Source organism: Falco cherrug, chromosome Z (assembly GCF_023634085.1).
Source record: "Falco cherrug isolate bFalChe1 chromosome Z, bFalChe1.pri, whole genome shotgun sequence".
NCBI classification, from domain to species: domain Eukaryota; kingdom Metazoa; phylum Chordata; class Aves; order Falconiformes; family Falconidae; genus Falco; species Falco cherrug.
The window spans coordinates 16,490,791-16,511,406 of record NC_073720.1 but is presented as its reverse complement, the minus strand read 5'-3'; the positions used below and the strand labels follow the sequence as shown (position 1 = coordinate 16,511,406).

Here is a 20,616-nt window from a genome sequence, read left to right as displayed (position 1 = left end):
TTTTACATGAGGATAGCGTAACAGTTACACGTTCAAAACAGATTAAACAAACAGGGTAGGAGTTAACACTTTCAGTGACAGTTTTTCCCTTTCTTTTGCCTTATTTTTACCTGCCCTTAAGATGGTGGAACTAACAGGGTTATTTCCTGATACTGTGGGAGGTGAGTGAGGTGGCGTCTTCTGCTAGCTGTAGCAATCAGATGTCACAGAACCCGATACCAGCTGCTAAGGGAGTATACTTCTTTGACTTGAGCAGCGTTCTACGACCAAATTATGCAAGCCTTAAAATTTGAATGTGATTTTAATTGAGCAGTTTCCCATATGCAACAAAGGTTTGTACTCCCAGTACCGGTAGGGAGGACTCCTCTGGGGACGCCCAGTATCTTGCGCAGCAATGGATTAGCTGGATACAAATCATCACAGGGCCTAAAGGCTACAGAGGCTGGCATGAGAAACCCATACATTAGCTAACTGTCGACTTGCCAGATAACAGTAACGCCATGAGACAGGGCTTGGCACACGGTGGATTTAACAAGATGGGAAGAGGCTGCTCCAGGAGGATTTGGGGCAGGCAGGACAGGGCACCGCATCCTCCGTGAGGCAGTTTCCCCAGCACGGCCTCCGTGCATGCCCCAGTTCGAGAGCCCCGTCCGGGCCGGCCGAGAGGCAGGGCTGCGGGTGGGTGTCACAGGCAACGGGGGGGCTCACAGGCCTGGGCCGTGCGGCTGAGCTGCCAGCGGCGCGCCACCTGCCCCACGGCCTCCCGCTGGCCCGCAGGCCCCTGCCCCGGACTGATGCCACCCCCAGCAGCCCCGGGGCTCCTCGCGGCCTCGCAGCTGCCTCCCGGCCCCTCACACGCGGCCCGCCGCGCTCGGTCTCCCCGCCCTGGGCGCCGCCGGGACCCCCGCGCCGGGGCCGGGCCGGGCGGGCCTCGCCTGCCGTTGCCGGGCAACCGCCTCCTCGCCTCGCCGGGCCCAGCCACCGTCCTACTCTCACCCGCGGTCGGCAGCGCGCTCCCATTGGCTGCCCCCGCGCTGCGCTCGGCTCCCATTGAGCGCCCGCTGCCTCTGCCGCGTCCTCATTGGCGCGCCGCCCTCTGGCCACGCTGCGTCACTTTCTCACACCATTCCCCCCGCCTTCTCCGCCAGCTGCGGGCCGGCCGGTGGGCGGGACCTGGGCGGCTGCGGCTGTGATTGGCGGGGGAAGCTGCCGCTCAGGGCGCGGGCCGGCGCCCGGGCGGCGGGGCTGTTTAAAGGCGCCGCACGCCGGCACGCCGTACCTTGTGCTGTGTGTGCCAGCGGGTGAGCGAGCGAGCGGAGCGACACCGGGAGCCATCGCCTCCGACAGGTGAGGGCGGCTCGACCCCTGCAGGCCCTCGGGCTGGGCGGCGAGCGCTGGTCCCGCCGCTCACCTGCACCGCGGCGGGTGTCGGGGCGCGGAGCCGTGGGGCCCGCACGCGTGGGGCTGCGGCGCCGCTGGCGGGTGGGTCGGCGCGGCGGTGTGGGTGCGGGGTGCTTTTGAAGTGCCTGCCGCGCGGCGGGGGGGGGGGAGAGAAATAAGAGGGGGAAAAAAAGGCAAAAAAGAAGAAAAAAGCGCAGAGAGGCGTGTCTGGGTGCCTGTTACCGTAGGTGTTAGCCCGCAGGCCCCGCCGGGCGCTGCCCGGAGCATCGTGGAGCATCGCCGGTGGCGCGGCGCAGCGCTGCCTGCTCGGGGCAGCCGCCGGTGCCGGCCGCCTCCCCAGAAGACCGGCGCGGGGGCTCCGGGTGCGTCCCGCCCTGGGCGAGCCCCCGGCTGGGTGAGCTCTGCGGGGCTGCTCTGCCCCCGGCTTGGGGGCCTCAAAGAAGCTTGGAAGCGGCGGCGCCCTCTGCGTGGCCCTTAGTCCCCTCTCAGTGTCGCGACAGAAGCGCCCAGCCAAGCCGGGGAGGGCGGGGCGGGCGTGTCCCCTGCCGCGCACATCCCCACCCCGCCATCGCGGCGGGCGAAGGGCCGGTCCGGACCCTGCGTGCGGCCCCCAGGGTGCGGGCATCCCGACAGCCGCCGGGTGTAACGGAGCCCCGGTCTCGGCCGTGCCCGCGGGTGGCGCCCGGCATCCCCGCGGGGGGCACGGCGGGCGGGGCCGCACGGCTCACGCACGGTGCGGGCTCTGCGGTTTGGCGTTGCGCGGTTCGCTCGCCTCCCGCGCAGCCCCGGGACGGGCAGAGGCAGCGACCCCCCGCGGCGTGCGGGGGTCCGGCACGCTCGGTACCTGTGAACCCTCCCGTTCTGCGGGGATGTCATAGCAGGCACCGCCGGGTCATCACGGTTTAACTTCTGAAAAGCCGCCTGAAGTGGCCCAGCGGCCATCAGCAAGGTCTGTTCCGCGGGTCCTCCAGGGGCGAGGCGCGGGAGGGAGTTACCGGGTGCGTTGCTTGTAGCAGACAGTCGGGGGCTTATTTTCCAACTTTCAGTCAAGTGTTCTATATAACTGAAAAACTGAAGCAGGAAATAACGAGGTCAATTTATGGACAGTACATTCTCAAGTTCTTAACAAAGACAATGAAAGCCACCAGTTGTGGGAGAATGTATTTCTGGCAACACTAGCAGAGAGCAGGGGCTGCTCTGTGGTGCTCATTCATTCCCTACAGGATCCTAAGTGGGCACGAAACAAAGCAAATTTCTCACTTCTTTATATTAAAGCATTTGGGGTTCTCTGCTTTCTAAAAGAACTCGTGCTTTTGAGAAAGCTTTAGTTTTTGGTAAAAAAAAAAAACCAATGATGGAATATTGTTTGCCATTTGATCAGGAGCACAAAAGTCTGTTTGTTTTATATCAAGTAAATATTTTTTTCCCTGTAATGACTGACTTTAGTTATCATATGCCCTATTTCTTTTAGTGATCCAACCAAGCTTATAGAGCAGTCTTTTTTTTTTTTTTTTTTTTGGCGTGATACAGCCTGACACCCCGACTGCCACTGTATGAGACATATTTAGTGAGCCATACACTGTAGACAGAGCCTCCCTTTAGCTGTCCTCTGCAGAAAGTTTTCTGACGAGAGAACTGCAGCAAGTAGGATGAACTAAATGCTGATTTTGGCCTCTTGAGTTCTGTGAAGACCAAGGGCAGAGCAGAGTGTTTGCTTCAGCCCTCACCAACAGTGCAAGTCCTTTCGGCACACTGCATTTCCTAGTAATTCACTGACTGGTTAAAAGCCACTGCTGTTCTATAGCTATTAAAGGTCAAGTCCATTATGGGCTGCATGCATTGCCTCTTAGTATGTAACTTAAATAAAATGAAGCCCCTAAGATTCTCTGCAGCCTCTGCTTTTCAGCTTTCTGGCTCTGGCAGCAGAAATGAGCCCTGCTCTGGGGTACAAGGCTCGCCCTTGGGGTGGCTGCCAGATGCTGAGCTGAGCTGGCAGCAGTCTGTACACCCTTTTTGTCCACTTCTTTCAAAAGTGAAGCATTTTGTGCTGGAAGGAGCTGGACCCCAAAGTCCTTTTCCCAGCTGATACCTTGGGATCTCGCTGTTGGTGGCGTACCTGCATTCTGGAAAGCATCTGCCTTCTCCCCTGCAGTGCCTGTGCAGATTTGGGGTAAAACGCAGCTCTTGGAAGAAGCTCTGAATCCCAGGACTGCTCTGTGCCCCCAGGAGATGTGTGTGACTTGCTGCTTGTACTGCCAAAAGGGGATGTGAGTTTGTCCTGCAGTTCTTGTGCAGCCTGCAGACCACCGTGCGCTGTCCCTGGCTGTGGCTTTAGGAAAGCAATGATGGCCACCTCATTTCTAACAGTGTAAACCTTCTGCCATGCCATGGCAAATCCTAGTGCTGACCACAAGATTCCCAGAGGCAGAAATTTTCGTTGCTTTTTTTTTTTTTCAATCCAGATGATTTAAAACAAGATGTGGTACGGCTCGCTGTGGTGTAGGCATGCAAAAAAATTAAAACTTACAGCATTGGAGAAATGCAAAAAAAAAAGCAACAGAAATGATGCGCCACCAGGATGCCCGTGGCCAGGGATTGTCAAAAAAAAAAAAGGTCGAAAAACCCCTTAGACTGGGGGATTTTGTGTGCTGGTGGGTTTCCTTTGAAGGGTTTTTTTTTTTTTACTGTTTTGGGTGGGTTTGGGTTTTTTCTCGGTCACGGTGCTGCTGCGTTTCATCGCGCAAGGCGCTGCGGGCGGGGGCGCGGGCGCGGCGGGGCGGGGACGGGGGGGTGGGGCGGGCTCCCCGCGCCTGCGCACTGCCCCGCCGGGCCCCGCGCGCATGCGCGGCACTCCGCGCCGGCAGCCGGCGATGGGCTTCCGTAACGTGTAAGGGCCGGGTCGCGCTCGCTGGAGACGGGGTGGCAGGGGGCGGCCGGGCGCCGCGGTGGGCTCTGCGCCGCGCTCCGCGCTGCGGGTGGGACGTGGCGTGCCGCCGCCGTGCCGCCCCGGTGGCTCCTCGCCGTCTCCTGGGGCCGGGTCACGGGTAACCTTGAGGCGTTGGCGAGGGGGCGCTCGGCGCCCTCAGCGGTGGCGGCGGCCGCCTGAGGCGAGGGGCTGCGCGGCAGGGCGGGTTACGGGAGCGGAGGCGCCGGCGGCCCGGGGGCCGGGCGGCAGGGTGCGGGGACAGCGCAAAATCGTGTTTTGTTTAGCTGAAAACCATGGCTGTGCCGCCCGGCCGTACTGCAGCGCCCCGGTGCGCGGCCTCGAGCTGCCTTTTTCTCCCGTCTGCGCCGCCCGAATATGCACGCAGGCTGCAAGAGAAATACTTCACAATTAAATAGGTTAATTCAGGTACATCGTAGGCATGTTGAAAGATCTTCGGTGGTGATCGGAATGAATGGTCAGCCGCGTGCTCGTATTTTAGGCCTGGCGTAAGGCTACCTGTAACAGAAAACACTGCCAATGTCTTCCTAATGTTTGTCTTTATATACATCGTGTAAAGGCACCAGTCCTGCAGCAAAGGGCTCTGTGCCGCTATCCACCTGACTGGTTTGATGGGAGAAGTTGGGTGCTTGCAGCTGGGCACAACGGGAGAACGCTCTGTGAAGCCCTGAGTGAAAGTGTAGGAATGCGGTGCCTGCCTGGGTGATGGAGTTAAAGTAATAGAGTGTAGTGACAGTAAAGTTACAGGATTGAAATAAGAAAACTTGGTCCACCAGGGAGGATCCCTCTGTATTCATTTCAGCCTGTGGAATGTTTCTCTAGGTCTGGTGTTAGGAGTTCCACTGTTCTGGAGTGGCAAAACAGTATGCTGAAGACAGACAAAAACCCCAACCAAAAATACAAAAAGAAACAAAAATAAAAACACAGCAAAAAAAATTCCTATTTTTGTTCCAAGTGTAAACAAAATGGAGCAACTTAAGTCATTTAGTTTAAAAATTAAAATAATTTTGAAAAGTCCTGGCCTGTTTCAAGGCAGGGCTTTCCTGGGAAGGATAAATTTTAAACTTAGGTTCTCGGTGAGCAACATTCAACAAAAAAGACCCCAGTGTTTCTAGCTTGGCTGTATAAACTTGAGACTTTGCATATAAGTGAAAGTAGAACAATGAACATTGAGACTTTTCTTAAACACTTAACGCTTGTTAAGCATGAAATAACTTGGGTTTAACCTACATCTGTTCGCTTCCAGAGCTGAAATCTGTATTTTTGCTTAAAAGTACTCCTTAATGTAAAATGTTACAAAACTTCTCATGATGTTTACAGTATACTTAGACCAAAGTCTCCCCAGGGACAAAGGCTTACCTTTTGCAAATGACCTTGTAAAATACCTGAAATTTAACTGTTTCTGTAAACCTACAGAAAGTGGAAGTAGGTCTCTTCAAATGGATGTGAATAAGTCAGCTTGTTTTGTGGTTTTTGTTTTTTTTTTCTTTTTTCTTAAAGATCTGCCACGATGCCTGGGTCTCTTCCAGTGAATGCTGAATCCTGTTGGCCCAAAGATGTTGGAATTGTTGCACTGGAAATATATTTTCCCTCTCAGTATGTTGACCAGACAGAGCTGGAGAAGTATGATGGTGTGGATGCTGGGAAGTACACCATTGGGCTAGGCCAGTCAAAAATGGGGTTCTGCTCCGACCGGGAGGATATCAATTCTCTCTGTTTGACTGTGGTTCAGAAGCTCATGGAGAGGAACAGCCTTTCCTATGATTGTATCGGGAGGTTAGAAGTTGGAACGGAGACAATAATTGATAAATCAAAATCTGTAAAGACTGTCCTGATGCAGCTTTTTGAAGAATCTGGTAATACAGATGTGGAAGGAATTGACACCACCAATGCATGCTATGGAGGCACTGCTGCTCTTTTTAATGCTGTTAATTGGATTGAGTCCAGTTCTTGGGATGGTAAGTTGAGGGTATTTTCCTGCTCAGCTCCAGACTTTCCTCTTTTTCCTTTCTTTCCTTAAGCATACTTCTTTGTGCACCACTCTCATGAAAATCGCAGTAACCCATAGTTACCATGTATTTGACCTTCTTTTTGAACTCTTGCAGGGATGTTATCAAATAGAGATATGGTTCAGTAACTAGCGGCATTTCTAGAGGGCTCTCCTTAAAAGTATTTGAAATAAAACTGACCATTAAAAAAGAGACATATTTTCCCAGTAACCCTCAGCAATTTGTTGTGCCATATTCATGTAACTGAAATTTCCAAGTTGTCACCTAATCCACTTCAGCAGTTCAACAAAGCTCTGAGAGGTTAGAGCAGAAAATACATTACCAATAGAAACAGGGTTGTTGGTTGTTTTTTTTTTTCCTTTTTAACATACCTTCATTCTTCACTTGTTTACGTGCTGCATGTATTCAGAAAGATCATTTTTTGGGGGGAAAAAAAGTTGCAGCTATATTTTTGGAATTTAAGTTTTAATATAGCAGTAGAGATGAGAAAAACCTGTAGCAATTCAGCTTCATGCCCAACAAGTGGGTTTTTTTTATGTCATCCTCTGGTTTTGAATAGTCTGCCTTACAGCTTTGACAGTGTTGATGTTTAAGCATGTAACACCAAGAGGGTAAACTTCTTTTCCAGAGTCTTTCTTAAATGCCTTGGCTGTTTGCCACTAGTTCAGTTACACTGAAAAAATAATGACATGGCTAATGATCACTGGTCTTCTGTTAATTTTGGTGGCTGCCAGGAAACTGAGATGTGGCAGAAAAGACAGGATTCAAGAGCCCCATAATTTTTGCATAATCTCCTCTGTAACTAAAGCCTAAAAGTTGCTGATGGTATTAAAATGTGCTAGATTCTTGGTTATTTCTCATTGTTATTTCTGTGTGTTTTTCACAGGGCGCTACGCACTTGTTGTTGCTGGAGACATAGCTGTGTATGCCAGTGGAAATGCCAGGCCAACAGGTGGAGCTGGTGCTGTTGCTATGCTAGTTGGTCCAAATGCTCCGTTAATTTTTGAGAGAGGTTAGTCCAGTGAGAAAACATACACCATTCAGCCAGATAACTGGATCTGCCCTGAAGCCTGTCTGCTGGTTTTTGTGCTTTGCTGGAGGGCTGGATTAAATCCCACGAATGTCAGAAATTGTACTTTGTCTCCTCTTGCTCTGGGTTAATTTGGGCAAGTCCTGTTAATAGGAGGCAGCAAGGAACAACTAGAGATGATCCTATCTGTTTATTTCCTTGGGCATTCTACAGCAAAATTGACAAAAAGCAGACTCCGAGCTGAATAACAGAGCACTGTACTTTCAAGGTGAAATAATGAAAATAATTTGTTACTTGTGTTTGTCCTGCTTAGTCCTACCGTGCTTAACAAGCAGTTGAGAACTTACGAAATGTTACCTTAAAGGGCCTGAAGGGCTATGAAAACCTGCTTGACTAGAGCCAAATATTACTTCTTTCCCCACAGATGTTAAGTGATGCATTTAAATTCACTCAAAGCAGCTGAATAAACTAATTTTCAACTTTTCGTAAATTTCTGTTCATCAGGGTTACGTGGAACCCACATGCAGCACGCGTATGACTTCTATAAACCAGATATGGTCTCTGAGTATCCTGTAGTTGATGGCAAACTATCTATACAGTGCTACCTCAGTGCATTAGATCGCTGCTACACTGTTTATCGCAACAAAATCCACGCCCAGTGGCAAAAAGGTATGTAGCTTCACCTGATACTGCAAGATCTAGCAAACGCTGAAACATCTAACTACACAATGTATTTAGTGTCCAGTCTGAAGACTAGTATATGGGTCCCTTTCTTCCTGTTTCTGTGTTCTTTTGATTGAAAGGTGTGCTCTCTTGCGTAAGAAATGTGTTACTACTTTTCTGTTGTCACTAAGTACCTGATAGTAAGCAGTAGTCTCTGCAGCTTTTGTTGGTCTAATGTATAATACCTTGCTTCAAAGTGTGTCATTCCCCCCTCTACTCAGGGTCTTAAGTTACTGGCATTAATATTTAAATGTTATGTAACGATGCCAATACTGATTTGTTTTTACCCTATGTATTTAGTAGATGCTTCACTTCATTTAACTACCTGCTCGTCATACCTATGCTTCTTAATAGAAGTAGACTATTTATTACGTCAGAATGCTGGGTAAAAATATGAGAGTCTTAATATAAGTTAAGCTTGCAGCTTTCTCTTCTAGAAGGGCAGACATTGTTGGTGCAAAAGATCAGTAAGAAACCAATTTTTAAAGAGAAGTAGCAGCAGTGTTTAAAATGAACGGGCCAGCAACAGTTAGTCTTATGGTTGTCTCTTGTATGCTGATCCATTAGGATCACGATATCCTGCCACCCTCATACGTTACTTTCATAGTTGAAGCAAGTACTAAACAAAAGTTGTAACACAACATTTCTTCCACTTCCAGAGGGGATGGACAGACATTTCACCTTGAATGACTTTGGATTCATGATCTTTCATTCTCCCTACTGTAAATTGGTACAGAAATCTGTGGCTAGACTCTTGCTGAATGACTTTCTCAGTGACCAGAACCCAGAAACAGCAAACACTGTTTTCAGTGGTCTGGAAGCTTTCAGGTGAGAATGACTGCTGTCTTCCTTAATTACATAACCTTAATTTGTTGCACATCCAAGGTGTGTTTTCACTTCCTGGTATTTTAGTACCTGTTTCTGAACTACTGGGTTTTTTTTCTTTCTTATTAATAGGGATGTAAAACTTGAAGATACGTATTTTGACAGAGATGTGGAAAAAGCTTTTATGAAAGCTAGTGCAGAGCTCTTCAACCAGAAAACCAAAGCTTCGTTACTCGTATCCAATCAGAATGGGAATATGTATACCCCTTCAGTCTATGGTTGCCTTGCCTCGCTTCTAGCCCAGTAAGCATATAACTGGAAAAAAAAAGTCATAGCCCTTTATATGTAAGGTCATAAAAGGTTTTTGTTTCAAAAAGTCTTTTGTAAAAGCACCATCTAGCAAACCTTTTCCTGCCGGATTGCCTGAAGCAGAAAGACTAAAGTTAAATTACCCTGCACACACAATCTGTTCAAGTGACAAGGAGACTCAAAATTTCTATCAGAAGCTGGTCTGAAACAACTTGTTACTGCCTTCCAAAGTAGGATCTTATTTGTAAGGTGGTGTCTCTTCCCAGCCTCAAACCCTTGTCCCATCCCATGTCTTCCCTGCCCCTCCACAACTTCTCCCTCTGTCCGCAGCCTCCCAAGAAAAAACCCAAACAAAACAAACAAAAAAACCCCACCAAAACAAAACCACTGTAGTGGATCAGAATGCCTTTTTCTCTGTTTTGCTGTAGTAAACAAAGCCAAATTAGATCAGTATTTACATAACTTTTTTTAATGACAGACTTTTAAAAAATCATGTTAAGTTTCAATTAAACTATTTCTCTTGGGTCCTTTTTTCTTTATTCTGACTTTGCCTTCCAATATGTGGTCATTCATTTTAGGCTTTAGGTGACTCCAGAATGAAAAATGGCTGCCTTCTAGATAATCATATTCTGGGCAATTCTTTGCTCTGTTTTCCTTAGGCAGCTATTACAACAGTGTTAGAATCTGTGGTTTTAAAAGTCATAATTTATGCATTTAGCATGCTAAATGTGTATTGTCAATACAGTTTGCTGGCTGCTCTTTTGAAGCTAGCTCCACTTTCTAGTTAATTAAAATTGGTGCCTTGGCTTCATTCTCAGTTTAAATAACTGTTGCTTGATTGGCAGGTACTCCCCAGAGCAGCTTGCAGGACAAAGGATTGGTGTGTTCTCATATGGCTCTGGTTTTGCTGCTACGCTGTATTCCATCCGAGTTTCACAGGATGCCACTCCCGGTGAGTGAAAGGAAGAGATGACAGTTAACTCCTTTGCACAGCTCACCAGCATAAGTAAACCTGCAGAGCAATGCCTAATGACAGTAACGCTGAAGGGAAGATGTTCCTGCTCCAGGAACATTTAAGTGTCGCCTTGGGCAAATAATATTCTTCAAACTCGGTTAATGTTTCGATTGAGTAATAAGGAGTATTTTTAAATGACTAAAAGTTTAGCTTCTGTAATTCAAATTATTTTGAATGGGCTTGAAATGTGAACATGCTAGTGTGCAGCTCTCTGCACTGGTGCTACCTTACATGATGATTTTATATTGTAGGTTCTGCATTGGACAAAATAACTGCCAGCCTTTCTGATCTCAAGATAAGACTTGACTCAAGAAAATGTATTGCTCCTGATGTCTTTGCTGAAAACATGAAGATTAGACAGGAAACACATCATTTGGGTAAGAACTTCATTAATATAAGTCATTCCTAGTCTTACAGCAAAATGCTTATCACTTAATTCACCTGACTTTAAATGACTAGGGTGTAGAATGAAGAAAATATCCAACCCTTTCTGCTTCTGAATAGTTTGTGTTCATTGGCCCAATGAATGTGGCTGAAATGAAAATGTTTTTTCTGTCTTACTACATCCAGATTGCAAAGGCCTGTGTTGTGTAAAACTCTTACCAGGAACCAACTAACTGTATCTGTTACTGGCTTTTTTACAGCCAACTATATCCCACAGTGTTCAGTAGAAGATCTGTTTGAGGGAACATGGTACCTTGTGCGTGTGGATGAAAAACACAGGAGAACTTACGCGCGGCGCCCACTCATGGGTGATGGACCATTGGAAGCAGGAGTTGAAGTTGTCCACCCAGGCATTGTTCATGAGGTGAACACTCATCACTCTTTTAAAGTTTGATATAGGTGGTGGAACAGTTATGTGTTTGTCTTAGCATGTGCATGTATGTTAAGAGGAAGCGGTTTAACAAGTTACATGAAATACTTTGTTAACATATGTAACATAGCAGCCAGAAGTAAAAAACTGAACATGAGACTTTTAAAAGTACATTTCATCATAACAAGAAAGAAACTGCGCAAGACTGAAACAAGAACAAACTGGCTCTTTTCACATAATCAGTTGGCATGAAGCATGACCGATTTGATTGACTTAAGACCAAGCCGTCCAAGTGTAGCATGAATTGTTTTGAGAGTTGGACTAGCCTTGAAGTATGAATGTCTGATCTAGAAAATCTTATTTAATGATTTTTTTCCCTTCTTCTTAGCACATCCCAAGCCCTGCTAAGAAAGTGCCAAGAATCCCTGCAACAACAGAATCTGAAGGCGTTACTGTTACTGTTTCCAATGGGGAGCACTGAGATACCTCTGTGAGGTGGGGAATGAAACAAGGTGTGAGGGTAGGGTGAAAGAGAGAGGAAAAGGATTGCAGTAGCGCTGAAGTTTCAGTGTATGGTAGTGCTTCATTGGAGTATGGAAAAATTGTTTAAGCTCCTTGGAAAGATTTGTCACAATATGGTATGGTGATATTTATAGTATTTTCAGAACACTAAAATCATGAATATACTGGAGGTGGAGGGTCTTTCTGGGGTGGTGTAGATTCCTTAACATGTCTGAATTTTTTTCAATTGCTGAGCAGTACCTGTAGTCTATTACAAGGTCTTTGTACTTAGGGGGAATCTTCTGTTTGCTCTTTCCATGTAAAATGACTTGAAACTTACGCTGTTAACTTCTACTTCTGCCATACACACCATAGTCCAAGCTTTTAATGTTGGGGTTCTCAGTGCCTTGACAGTAAGCAATCTTCTCAATACTGCACTTCGTTTTGTCCCCTTTATCACCTTCCCTTTCTCCTCCCAGTCTACCTCCCACCACCCTGTTTTGGGAAAGGTTTAGAACAAAGTAACATTCATTGGTGGAATAGAATCTTTCTCCCCTGTCAAAATGACTGGATTGAGAATGGCTAGACAGGCAGGTGGTTTTCTTGCAAGAAGCTCTGTGACCCACCGTGTTGATTACTACATAATTGCTCCGAACATCCATATTACTGGTTTTATACCTGCATTATAAATCACAGCAGCCTGGGAGGAAAGAGGAAGAGGGGAGGTAGTAATTTTTTCTTTCAAAAGAAATGGGTTCATGGATTTGGCAACTTTCAGGATCATTTAGTAGAAGCATCCAAGGCAGCAGACTTTTCAAATAAAACTTCTGGGTATTACAGAGCTGGTTTAATTGGCAAAGAGAGGAAGGGAGGAAGATCACTTTGGAGCTCTGGCCTCTTGCTATTATTTATATAATACATTTCTGAAAGACGATAATTTTGGGTTTGGCTTTGTACTTTTGAAGTCTTTCTCGCTATTGGTATTACTGTAGGAGTGGAGTCTTCTTTTTCTCTTACCCCCACCCCCCCAACATGCAAGCTAAAAGCTATACATTTTGCAAGTGGTAGAAACACAATGCTAATGGGGATTCCATTCTGGGAGTTTTTTTTTTTAAAGCCCAGAATGAATATTAACTATGACATGAGCCTTCTAAGCTTGTAATATATATTTAAATTGAGCTAATGTACAGAATGAAGTTTTGTTGAATTTATTTCTTTGCTAATTCTACAAAGCTACATTACCTAATATAAAGTAGCAAAAAAAAAAATTGTCTGTTAAATTACAATCTTTTTTGTGTGTAATGAAGTGTTTGTGTTATCTGTCACTAGGATTTGCTAACTTGCTGTATTTGTACAGTCAAGCCTTGGTAAAAATGGTTGTTTATTATAAACTGATGAGTACTAATCTGTTCTGCTGAAAATGATGGAGCAATGATGCATGATGATAGTGTTTGCAAGTATTTTGGTTTAGGTTGCCCTTGTGAAACTTACCTTGGCACCAGGAGACCAAAGTGCCATGGAACAAAGTCCATTGCTGGCAGTGGACAAGCCGGGAAGTGAGCTACTGGCACAAAGTTAACCACAGGGACCTCACAGGCTGTGAGGCTGATCCTTCATTAAAATAAAGTTTGAGATATTTGAGACCCATTGGAGTAGTGCTAACTTGTTGGGTTTTCAGGATGCATTTTTCTTTAACAGGAAAGAAAAAGGAAACTGGCCCTGTGAAGACCTGAAGTTGTGGGTTCACAAACTGTATGGACCTTCTTTCTTTATATCATTCCATTGCAAAAATGGAAAGAAAGGGTTGCTTAGGCTGGTGCAAAACCATTGTTCCAGGGCAGTGTTTCAAAGTAACTTAAATGCTTTCACATGGAAACTGTTTAAAGAGGAGGAATTGATTACCAGCTTATGAATTTCAATTTATCTTCATTACTGTCTAATAAAAGCTGGTATTTTTTTATCCCCCTCAGAAAATCCATGAAGGGGGATTGATTCTTGCTTTGTACTTGCCTGAGCCTCGATGAGTCCTGTTTCCCATGGCTGGCTTGTCATTCTGTTGCTCACTTACGTTATTTTCTCCCTTTAAATTCATCATGATCTCTTCAGTCCCCACAACAGATAAGGCATCCTGCCCTTAAATTTGAAAGCACCAGCTGTACCTCTCAAACTTGTATTGGATTACTTGCCTTATCTAAGACTATGTGGGCTCCAGCTCTTAGCTTAGTCATGTTAGCTATGCCTGTTCGGAGGACAGCTACTGCACTTTTACACTGTTTGCATTGGTGCTGATGGTGTTGAAGATTAAAGTATAAAATAGTCAGTTAAAGCTGAAAATCAGAGTATCTACATCTTGTTGATGCTCAGAATAACTGGAGTTGTCAGGCTATCCAACTTTCAACTTGTAGTGGTCAAGAGTGTCAAAATCTGCTTTGTGCCAGCCTTTGCCAAAGTAGTATGGCAGGAGTTAGTACAAGCCTGTAATGCGCAATGTATAAATGGATTTTGTTACAGGTTGTGTTCCACATACTGATGCCTAGTGCTAAAGCAAGAATTTAAAACTACGTGAGTTTTGGAGTATGCTTAAATCTTTACAGGAGTGCAGCTGGAGTCCAAGCAGTTCTAGAGTGTTATAGAATCATGCAAGTAATGGAAAGTGTCAGAAGGTTAGTAGATGGTAGCCCAGCCAACGATGCACTGGGAATTGCAACCACATGTGCAGGGTAAAAGAGCATATCCTAACTTGCTTCTCTTGAATTGTGATGAATGGGGAACTGTGGTTAACAACAGCATTGTTGTTTCTTCAAATAAAACTAAAAAAAAAAAAGCTGTGATACACACTTTATCATGTTTAGTTTGCTGAAGAAACTTTAAAGAAGAATTTGGAGTTGTTTAGATTATGGTCTGGTTTCTGCTTAAATGTAGTTCTCTGCAAAAATGGTCCTGGTTGGCAGTGGTAAAATTGTGTCGAGCTGAGGTATGATTTGTTCAAGAAGTCAGCTGTCACATGCCTGTACTGAGAACGTTCTGTGCGTGAAATGCAGTATTACTTGATCATTACTGAAAGGTCACCTCCAACTAATGATTCCTTACCTGTGTCACTTACTGGGGTTCTTGCAGTGCTGTACTGTGCCTCTGGAGCAAGGGACAAACAAACGCATGAGGGCTCTGTATTTGAGTGCTTCAGTGTGACTTGAGACATACAAAGGAGATGAGGCATTTTTTGTTTATTCAAAAATTACAAAAAAAGTAACACCAGAACTTGCGAAAAGTGAATAAAACCCTTTGTTAAATGTGCAGAGTAGAAAGCCTGCAGCGCAATTTATAAAATACAGCACAGCTTGGATGTGTGCTTCACCCTGCTATAAGAATGGGTTCCTGTCCTCAAGTCTTGTTCTTTGGGGTCTGGATGGGACATGATAGGAACACATTCAAGTGCCCTTTTCTTCTGGACTTTGTGTAAAACAATCCTGTAGACCCCTGTTATTGAGCTGTGTGCATCTCTTCCCCGGTTATTTTGAATGTGTTCTTCTGTGATGCCCAGATCTTCCAGAATATTTTTCACTTCAATTTCTTCCTCTTTGAGTGTACTCCTGTCTGATAAATACTTTGGATCCAGTTTAAACGGCTGTAAAGGTTTGGGGTACTGTATTCCTTGCATCCATTCACTGTTCATAATAAGTTTGACAGAATATCTTTCGGTTGGTACTGGCTGAAGGACTCCTTTTATCAGATTCTGGCAATCTTCTGAGAGGCAGGGAGGCAAACTGTATGTCCCTTCAAGAATGCACTTTTTCAGTTTGGCCACTGTATCTGCCCGAAATGGCATGATACCTGTTGTCATAAAGTAAAGCAGGATCCCCAGTGCCCAGATGTCTACATAAATACCAATATAGTTTTCATCTCGGAAGAGTTCAGGAGCAGCATAAGGAGGAGAGCCACAGAAGGTATTTAAAGTTTCATCTCTTTTACTTACTGTGCTGAATCCAAAGTCTCCGACCTTAACACAGGTGTTACTGGTGTAGAAGATATTTTCTGCTTTTAAGTCCCGGTGAATGATATTATTCTCATGCTGTAGAACAAGAGGGAAATCTGGTATTAGCTTGTTTACAGGAAAGTTAAGTGACTAATTAATTACCATGCAGGAGAAAGGGAGTTACCTTGGACAAAGTCAGAAATAAGTATTGCAATGAAATTGGGAAGTTAGAAGTATTTAAACACATTTTATCTATATTTAAACAAATATTTATCTCAAATATCTCTACTGATACAAAAACAACAGAGTAAGTGAAGACGGGAAGAAGGATGCTGGGTGTTGTCTTAAGAATAGCAGTCTCAACCTGTTAACCAGTATCAGCTACTGTCATGAAGCAGATCTGTGATGGCATTGTAGTTAATCCTACGAAGTTAGATAACCATGCACAAAACCTTTTTTCAGGGTTCAGAACACTTGCTTTTGCAGTTACTGTAATTCTGTAACGATACAAGTAACTATTCCATTTTTGTATACATCGTAAGGTTGTGGACTTAAGAAGTGAAGGTCTTCAGTTCACCCAGTGAACTTAGATAAAGTAAGAAAGTTGCAATTCTGTTGTGTGCTGTGGTGTCCTATGAGGAGCTGGTGGTGGCAGGAGAAAAAGAGCACACACCTGTGCCTTGTGGTATTTCATGTTGTTGCAGGGCACAGAGTTCAGTCGTGTCTTCTAGTTTTATAAACCTAAAATAAATACATGTATCTTGTACTTTTTTTTTTCTCCCTTGGAAATGGTAGTGGTAGCTAAGGACTCAAACTGAATTTGCTTTGCTTAGTGGCAATATACCTGCCTTGACTAGTTAAGGGTTTAGCTTCATCTTTTAAATAACTGGGAGGAGTAGATGTGTTTGAGCACTCTGCCCAGGCTTTTAAAGTAACCAGGTACAGTATTTGGAGGTAATAAGGAAACCTTTCAGCATCCCAAGATTTTTAAACTCATCAGTAACAGGCAGGGATCTTCTGGTTGTGTACTGGTGGCAGTGAGATGGGATTTCAGTAGCATGGACCATATGGTATAGCAAAAGTAAAATGTTTTGCAGAGGTCTTTGTGTATGAGTAAAGATAGATGTGGGCTGGCTTGGTAATCTGGTTTTAATGCTGAGAAACGGATGCAGTCTTGGAAGTGTAAAGTTCATTCCGGTAGCTGTAGAGTACCTGTCCTATGGAAAACATGTTGAAGTTAATCCATCACTTAGAGGACATATGGTGATTTTATTCAAAAGATGTAAAAAATGCAATGTTTATATATGCCATGAGCAGTCTATAATGCGGTTTCTAGATGTGTAACCTGGGAACACCCTGGCTTTTGACTTTGCCTGAGGCTATTACGTGGCAGGAAAACATGAGCCACTGGAGGGCACCCTGAGCCAACTGTAATGAATGCTGCTATTCTCAGATTTCCAGAACAGTCTTCCTGTGTTTTTATGCTGTTGTTTGAAGTAGCTGTAGTTAACTGTGCAAGGTTCAGAGGAGGTGGTACTGAAGTACCTTTTCTGCCTTTACAAGATGCTTTGGGTTCTGGTAAAATAGCAGCATCCCAACCCTGAAGACAAGGCAGGGAGAATGTGTTGCTGGGTGTTAACTTCACAGATTTGTGCCAAAGCAAGGACCAGGAATTAACTGTCTTTAAGTGCCGGTCTCCCACATTCATTAATAAGCAAGTGGCTGCACGTTTGCAACATTTAACAAGCCTCTTCTCTGAAACACTTTCTTCAAGGAAAGGAGTGACTGATCCTGTTTTGAAATGGCTGGAGGGAAGAAACGAAGCCTTGTTAATGGCTGCCTACAGCAGCTCAAAGCAGACAGGAGAACGTTAAAGGGATCGTTCCACCCACGAGGTGTTCCCAGTCCAGTCTCCTCCAAAAAGCTGTCAACAGAGAGGCAGTAACTCCAGGTGGATGAGAAAGCTCTCTCGGATGCTTTTAAGACAGCTCTTGATCTGTTTTGCTCTTCAGAAATGTGAGCCTGAAATCTTGGTAACAGTTAACCTGCTAGGTAAAAACCAAAAGATACATTGATGAGTAGTGAGGGGCAACATGCCTGGGGAGGAAAAGGAACTTACCATGTGCTTCACAGCAGACACAATCTGGGAGAAGATTATTTTACACTCTGTTTCTAGCAGCTTCCCTTCTGTACTGATTTTAGTGAAGAGCTCCCCACCTCCTGCATACTCCATCACAAGATGCAGTTTTGAGAGTGTCTCCACCACTTCATACAGTCTGATGATATTTGGGTGGTGCAGTTTTTCCATGTTGGATATCTCACGAGATAGCAAACGTTGAGTCTTCCGGTCCAGCTTTGTCTTGTCCAAAATCTTAATTGCAACTTTCTCTGAAAAGAAAAAGACTTTTCCATGTTGTTAATGCAATAGGTACAAATGATGATACTACTTACAGCAATGCTTGGTTAGAGTAGGGCAATAAAATTTCACCTCTGATCAGTGCAAGCTAAGCTGCAGAGGCCTACTAAGCCCTGCAGTCTTTCGCACACCCCTGTGTCCCTTTCCATCTACAGCATAAAGGCTGCTCGAGTTATTGCAAGAGCTAATGGCCTGCTGTCTTAGTGTGCTCTGTTGCCACCAGGCTAGTACCTGTCTGATGGCAACAGTTAAAGCAGCTGCTTTTGGTGTGTAATGCTGGTAAAGTCTGCACTTTCCTTGCTAACTCAGTGCTCTTCAGGTGGGCTAGGTCTGAGCCTGGTGAGTCTGGTACTTGCAGACTGATGGAGGTGTTAAGATTAGGTGCTTTGTTTCAGAGCAGATAGACAAACTGGGGGTAACTTGGGGGCTCTGGCTGTAGTCCTGCAAGTAGAGTGAATAAATGCATCACAGTTGCCTTTACATTTCTGTATCAATTGGCAGGTTATGGCTTTTCTCTTCACTCTAAGCAATACAGCTGGTATTTGAAGGATTAGTCTGGTTAAATTAGGTTTATGGTGGCTTTGTATAACTAGTCAGGACAGTAAAACTGGATCATGGCAATAAAAACAACTGTTTATTCCTGGGAAGGTTTTGTTTTTCCCCCAAGAATATCTTAGTCAAACACCCCGAGTGTTTGACTTTTATCATTTTTATTGAATCTTTCAGAAAAAAACTTCACTTCGGTTTCTAGTACATGGGAGTAAATGGAAAAGTATTGTTTACTTGTTGCATAAGAGAAGAGCGAGAAGGCTATTATATTTGTACATGTGTTCCGGTATAAAAGGATTTAAAATGTTTTTACTTAATATTACAAAGGTATTTAACTTGAGTTTAGCATGTCAACATACCTAAAGGAAGTGTTAAGCATATGTGTGCATATATCTGTACAGACCAAGAAAACTCCATGTTTAGTATATTTACCTTAATAACATACATAAGTTGATTTCCCTACTGAAATGCAGCAGATATTCCAAGCAAATGTAATTCTTGTGGAAGGTGCTGAATTATCCCTTGACGTGCCTATTTTCAGAAGGAGCCCGTGCTGAGTATAGGGCAGTCTTCCCCACACTGCTTCTCTCTGACCTGTTTTGTACTTCCTAGCAAGCCCCTTAGAAACGCGGGAACCCACTCTGGCGTGGTGTGGATGGTGGCATGGTGGATCGGGAGGAAGTGTAGCTATTGCATGGTAACAGCATGTGACACTGATCGGTGGCAGAGCTCTGACTGCTGGCCTGGGCGTGAAAGACTAAAACCCTTGTCATGTCGGTAGCATATTGATCACCTAAACCAAGAGCAAAGAGCATCAGCTCGCAGTAGGTAACATTTGCACAACTAAATATTTAGATATTGCAGGGATAACAATTGTTACAACGTTAACTATGTAATTGCATCATTACATCTTAATTTATAGAAGTTGGGGGCATTTGGGCTTTAAAAAAAAAAATCTAGGTTAAATTCCTTCCCTTTCCTTTTGCTGGACTTCAGTATTCCTCCTGGTTGGTTCTTCTGCAAAGTTTTAAAGGAAAGAGGGGAAAATATTGCAAATGGTTTAGCACTGAACCATAAATCAGGACTGAGCTTTAAATCTACATCACTGCAGTTGCATATGTGTGATATGCAAAGAAAACCAGCCCACCTTGAAGTGTAATAAACCTGACACTCTCCTTTTCTTTTTTTAAACTTGTTTCCCTCTGCTTCCAAAAAATGCTTGGTTTATAGATCCTGTACTAAACTTGCATGGCAGCAGTGCTGAACAGGAGAGCATTTTTAGCAGACAGCTCATTTACTAAAATATTTAAACTGAGTCGTGTGGGATTTTGATTGACTATATGCAGTGTATGCAGAGGTTTGGGGAAAAACTAGCAGAAATCTTTATAAGAGAAGTCAGAAGGTTGAGAAGTCATTTCAGGAAGAAGTGGTGTATGCTATGATGGCAAAAGGAACAAAATGCAAATGGAACCAAGTTAAAAAGGCTTAAAAAAAAAAAGATGTCTGAATACTTCTGCCTTTGCCATTGATGTTTCGTGTTAGGCTGGCTTTTTACTAGCTGTAAATTTTGGATGCTCTTAGTTGCATCTATTCAGCTCTGTTCTCACGCTACATTTGTCAGCTGGCAGGTATGTAAAATAAAGGTTACAAAGTGCTTAGGACCATAATAACCCTTAGCATGCAACTCTGCAGGTCTCTGGAGAAAATATCTGCCAAAATTGAGGTTAATAAAGTGGGCAACACTCCTGCATAACCCAATACATATCACAGCACCAACGATTTTCCTGTATTCTCTAAGCAACCGAGATGGCCTTATGAGAGAAACAAGGTGCTCTATCCAGTTTTTTCCTCTCTCCTTCTAGAAAACTTTGGTCCCTCTAGAAAACTTGTCCCGTGTTCTGCTGCAACAGATCACAAGGGCTACAGAACAGCACACATGTAATTGTTACAAAAACTCATCTTATAAACAGCAAAATTGTTACCTTTTTTAATATAGTGACATTTAAGAAGAAAGACCATACTTAGAACTTAACACTATGACAATAACTGAAGAGCTGAATATCTGCCAGACACATACACCTACCCCTACAACAGGGACCCAAACAGC

General features: G+C 44.6%; 2 protein-coding genes across 5 annotated transcripts in view; one reads left to right on the top strand and one right to left on the bottom strand.

Annotated features, from left to right (window-relative positions):
• The first annotated feature begins 1,199 nt into the window (after window positions 1-1,199).
• On the top strand, window positions 1,200-20,170 carry HMGCS1 (3-hydroxy-3-methylglutaryl-CoA synthase 1). Of its 3 annotated transcripts, none has more exons than XM_055698694.1 (11): window positions 1,200-1,347; window positions 5,846-6,303; window positions 7,241-7,366; window positions 7,889-8,053; window positions 8,767-8,935; window positions 9,065-9,235; window positions 10,087-10,193; window positions 10,508-10,633; window positions 10,901-11,064; window positions 11,459-11,565; window positions 17,319-20,170. In XM_055698694.1, the coding sequence occupies exons 2-10, from the start codon at window positions 5,856-5,858 to the stop codon at window positions 11,549-11,551; spliced, it is 1,569 nt and encodes a 522-aa protein (XP_055554669.1). In that variant the 5' UTR covers window positions 1,200-1,347; window positions 5,846-5,855; the 3' UTR covers window positions 11,552-11,565; window positions 17,319-20,170. The 3 variants fall into 3 exon arrangements, with proteins under 3 accessions (XP_055554669.1, XP_055554668.1, XP_055554667.1); XM_055698693.1 differs by lacking the exon at window positions 17,319-20,170 and adding an exon at window positions 13,270-14,806; XM_055698692.1 differs by lacking the exon at window positions 17,319-20,170 and having other exon boundaries at window positions 11,459-13,218.
• Window positions 14,891-20,616, bottom strand: part of NIM1K (NIM1 serine/threonine protein kinase) — a 31,906-nt gene continuing 26,180 nt past the window's right edge. For both annotated transcript variants that reach the window (XM_055698695.1, XM_005433751.3), the window contains 2 exons: window positions 17,664-17,932; window positions 14,891-15,640 (listed from right to left, as the gene is read on the bottom strand). In XM_055698695.1, coding sequence (XP_055554670.1) covers window positions 14,891-15,640; window positions 17,664-17,932 — 1,019 coding nt within the window. The remainder of the gene's footprint in view (window positions 15,641-17,663; window positions 17,933-20,616) is intronic.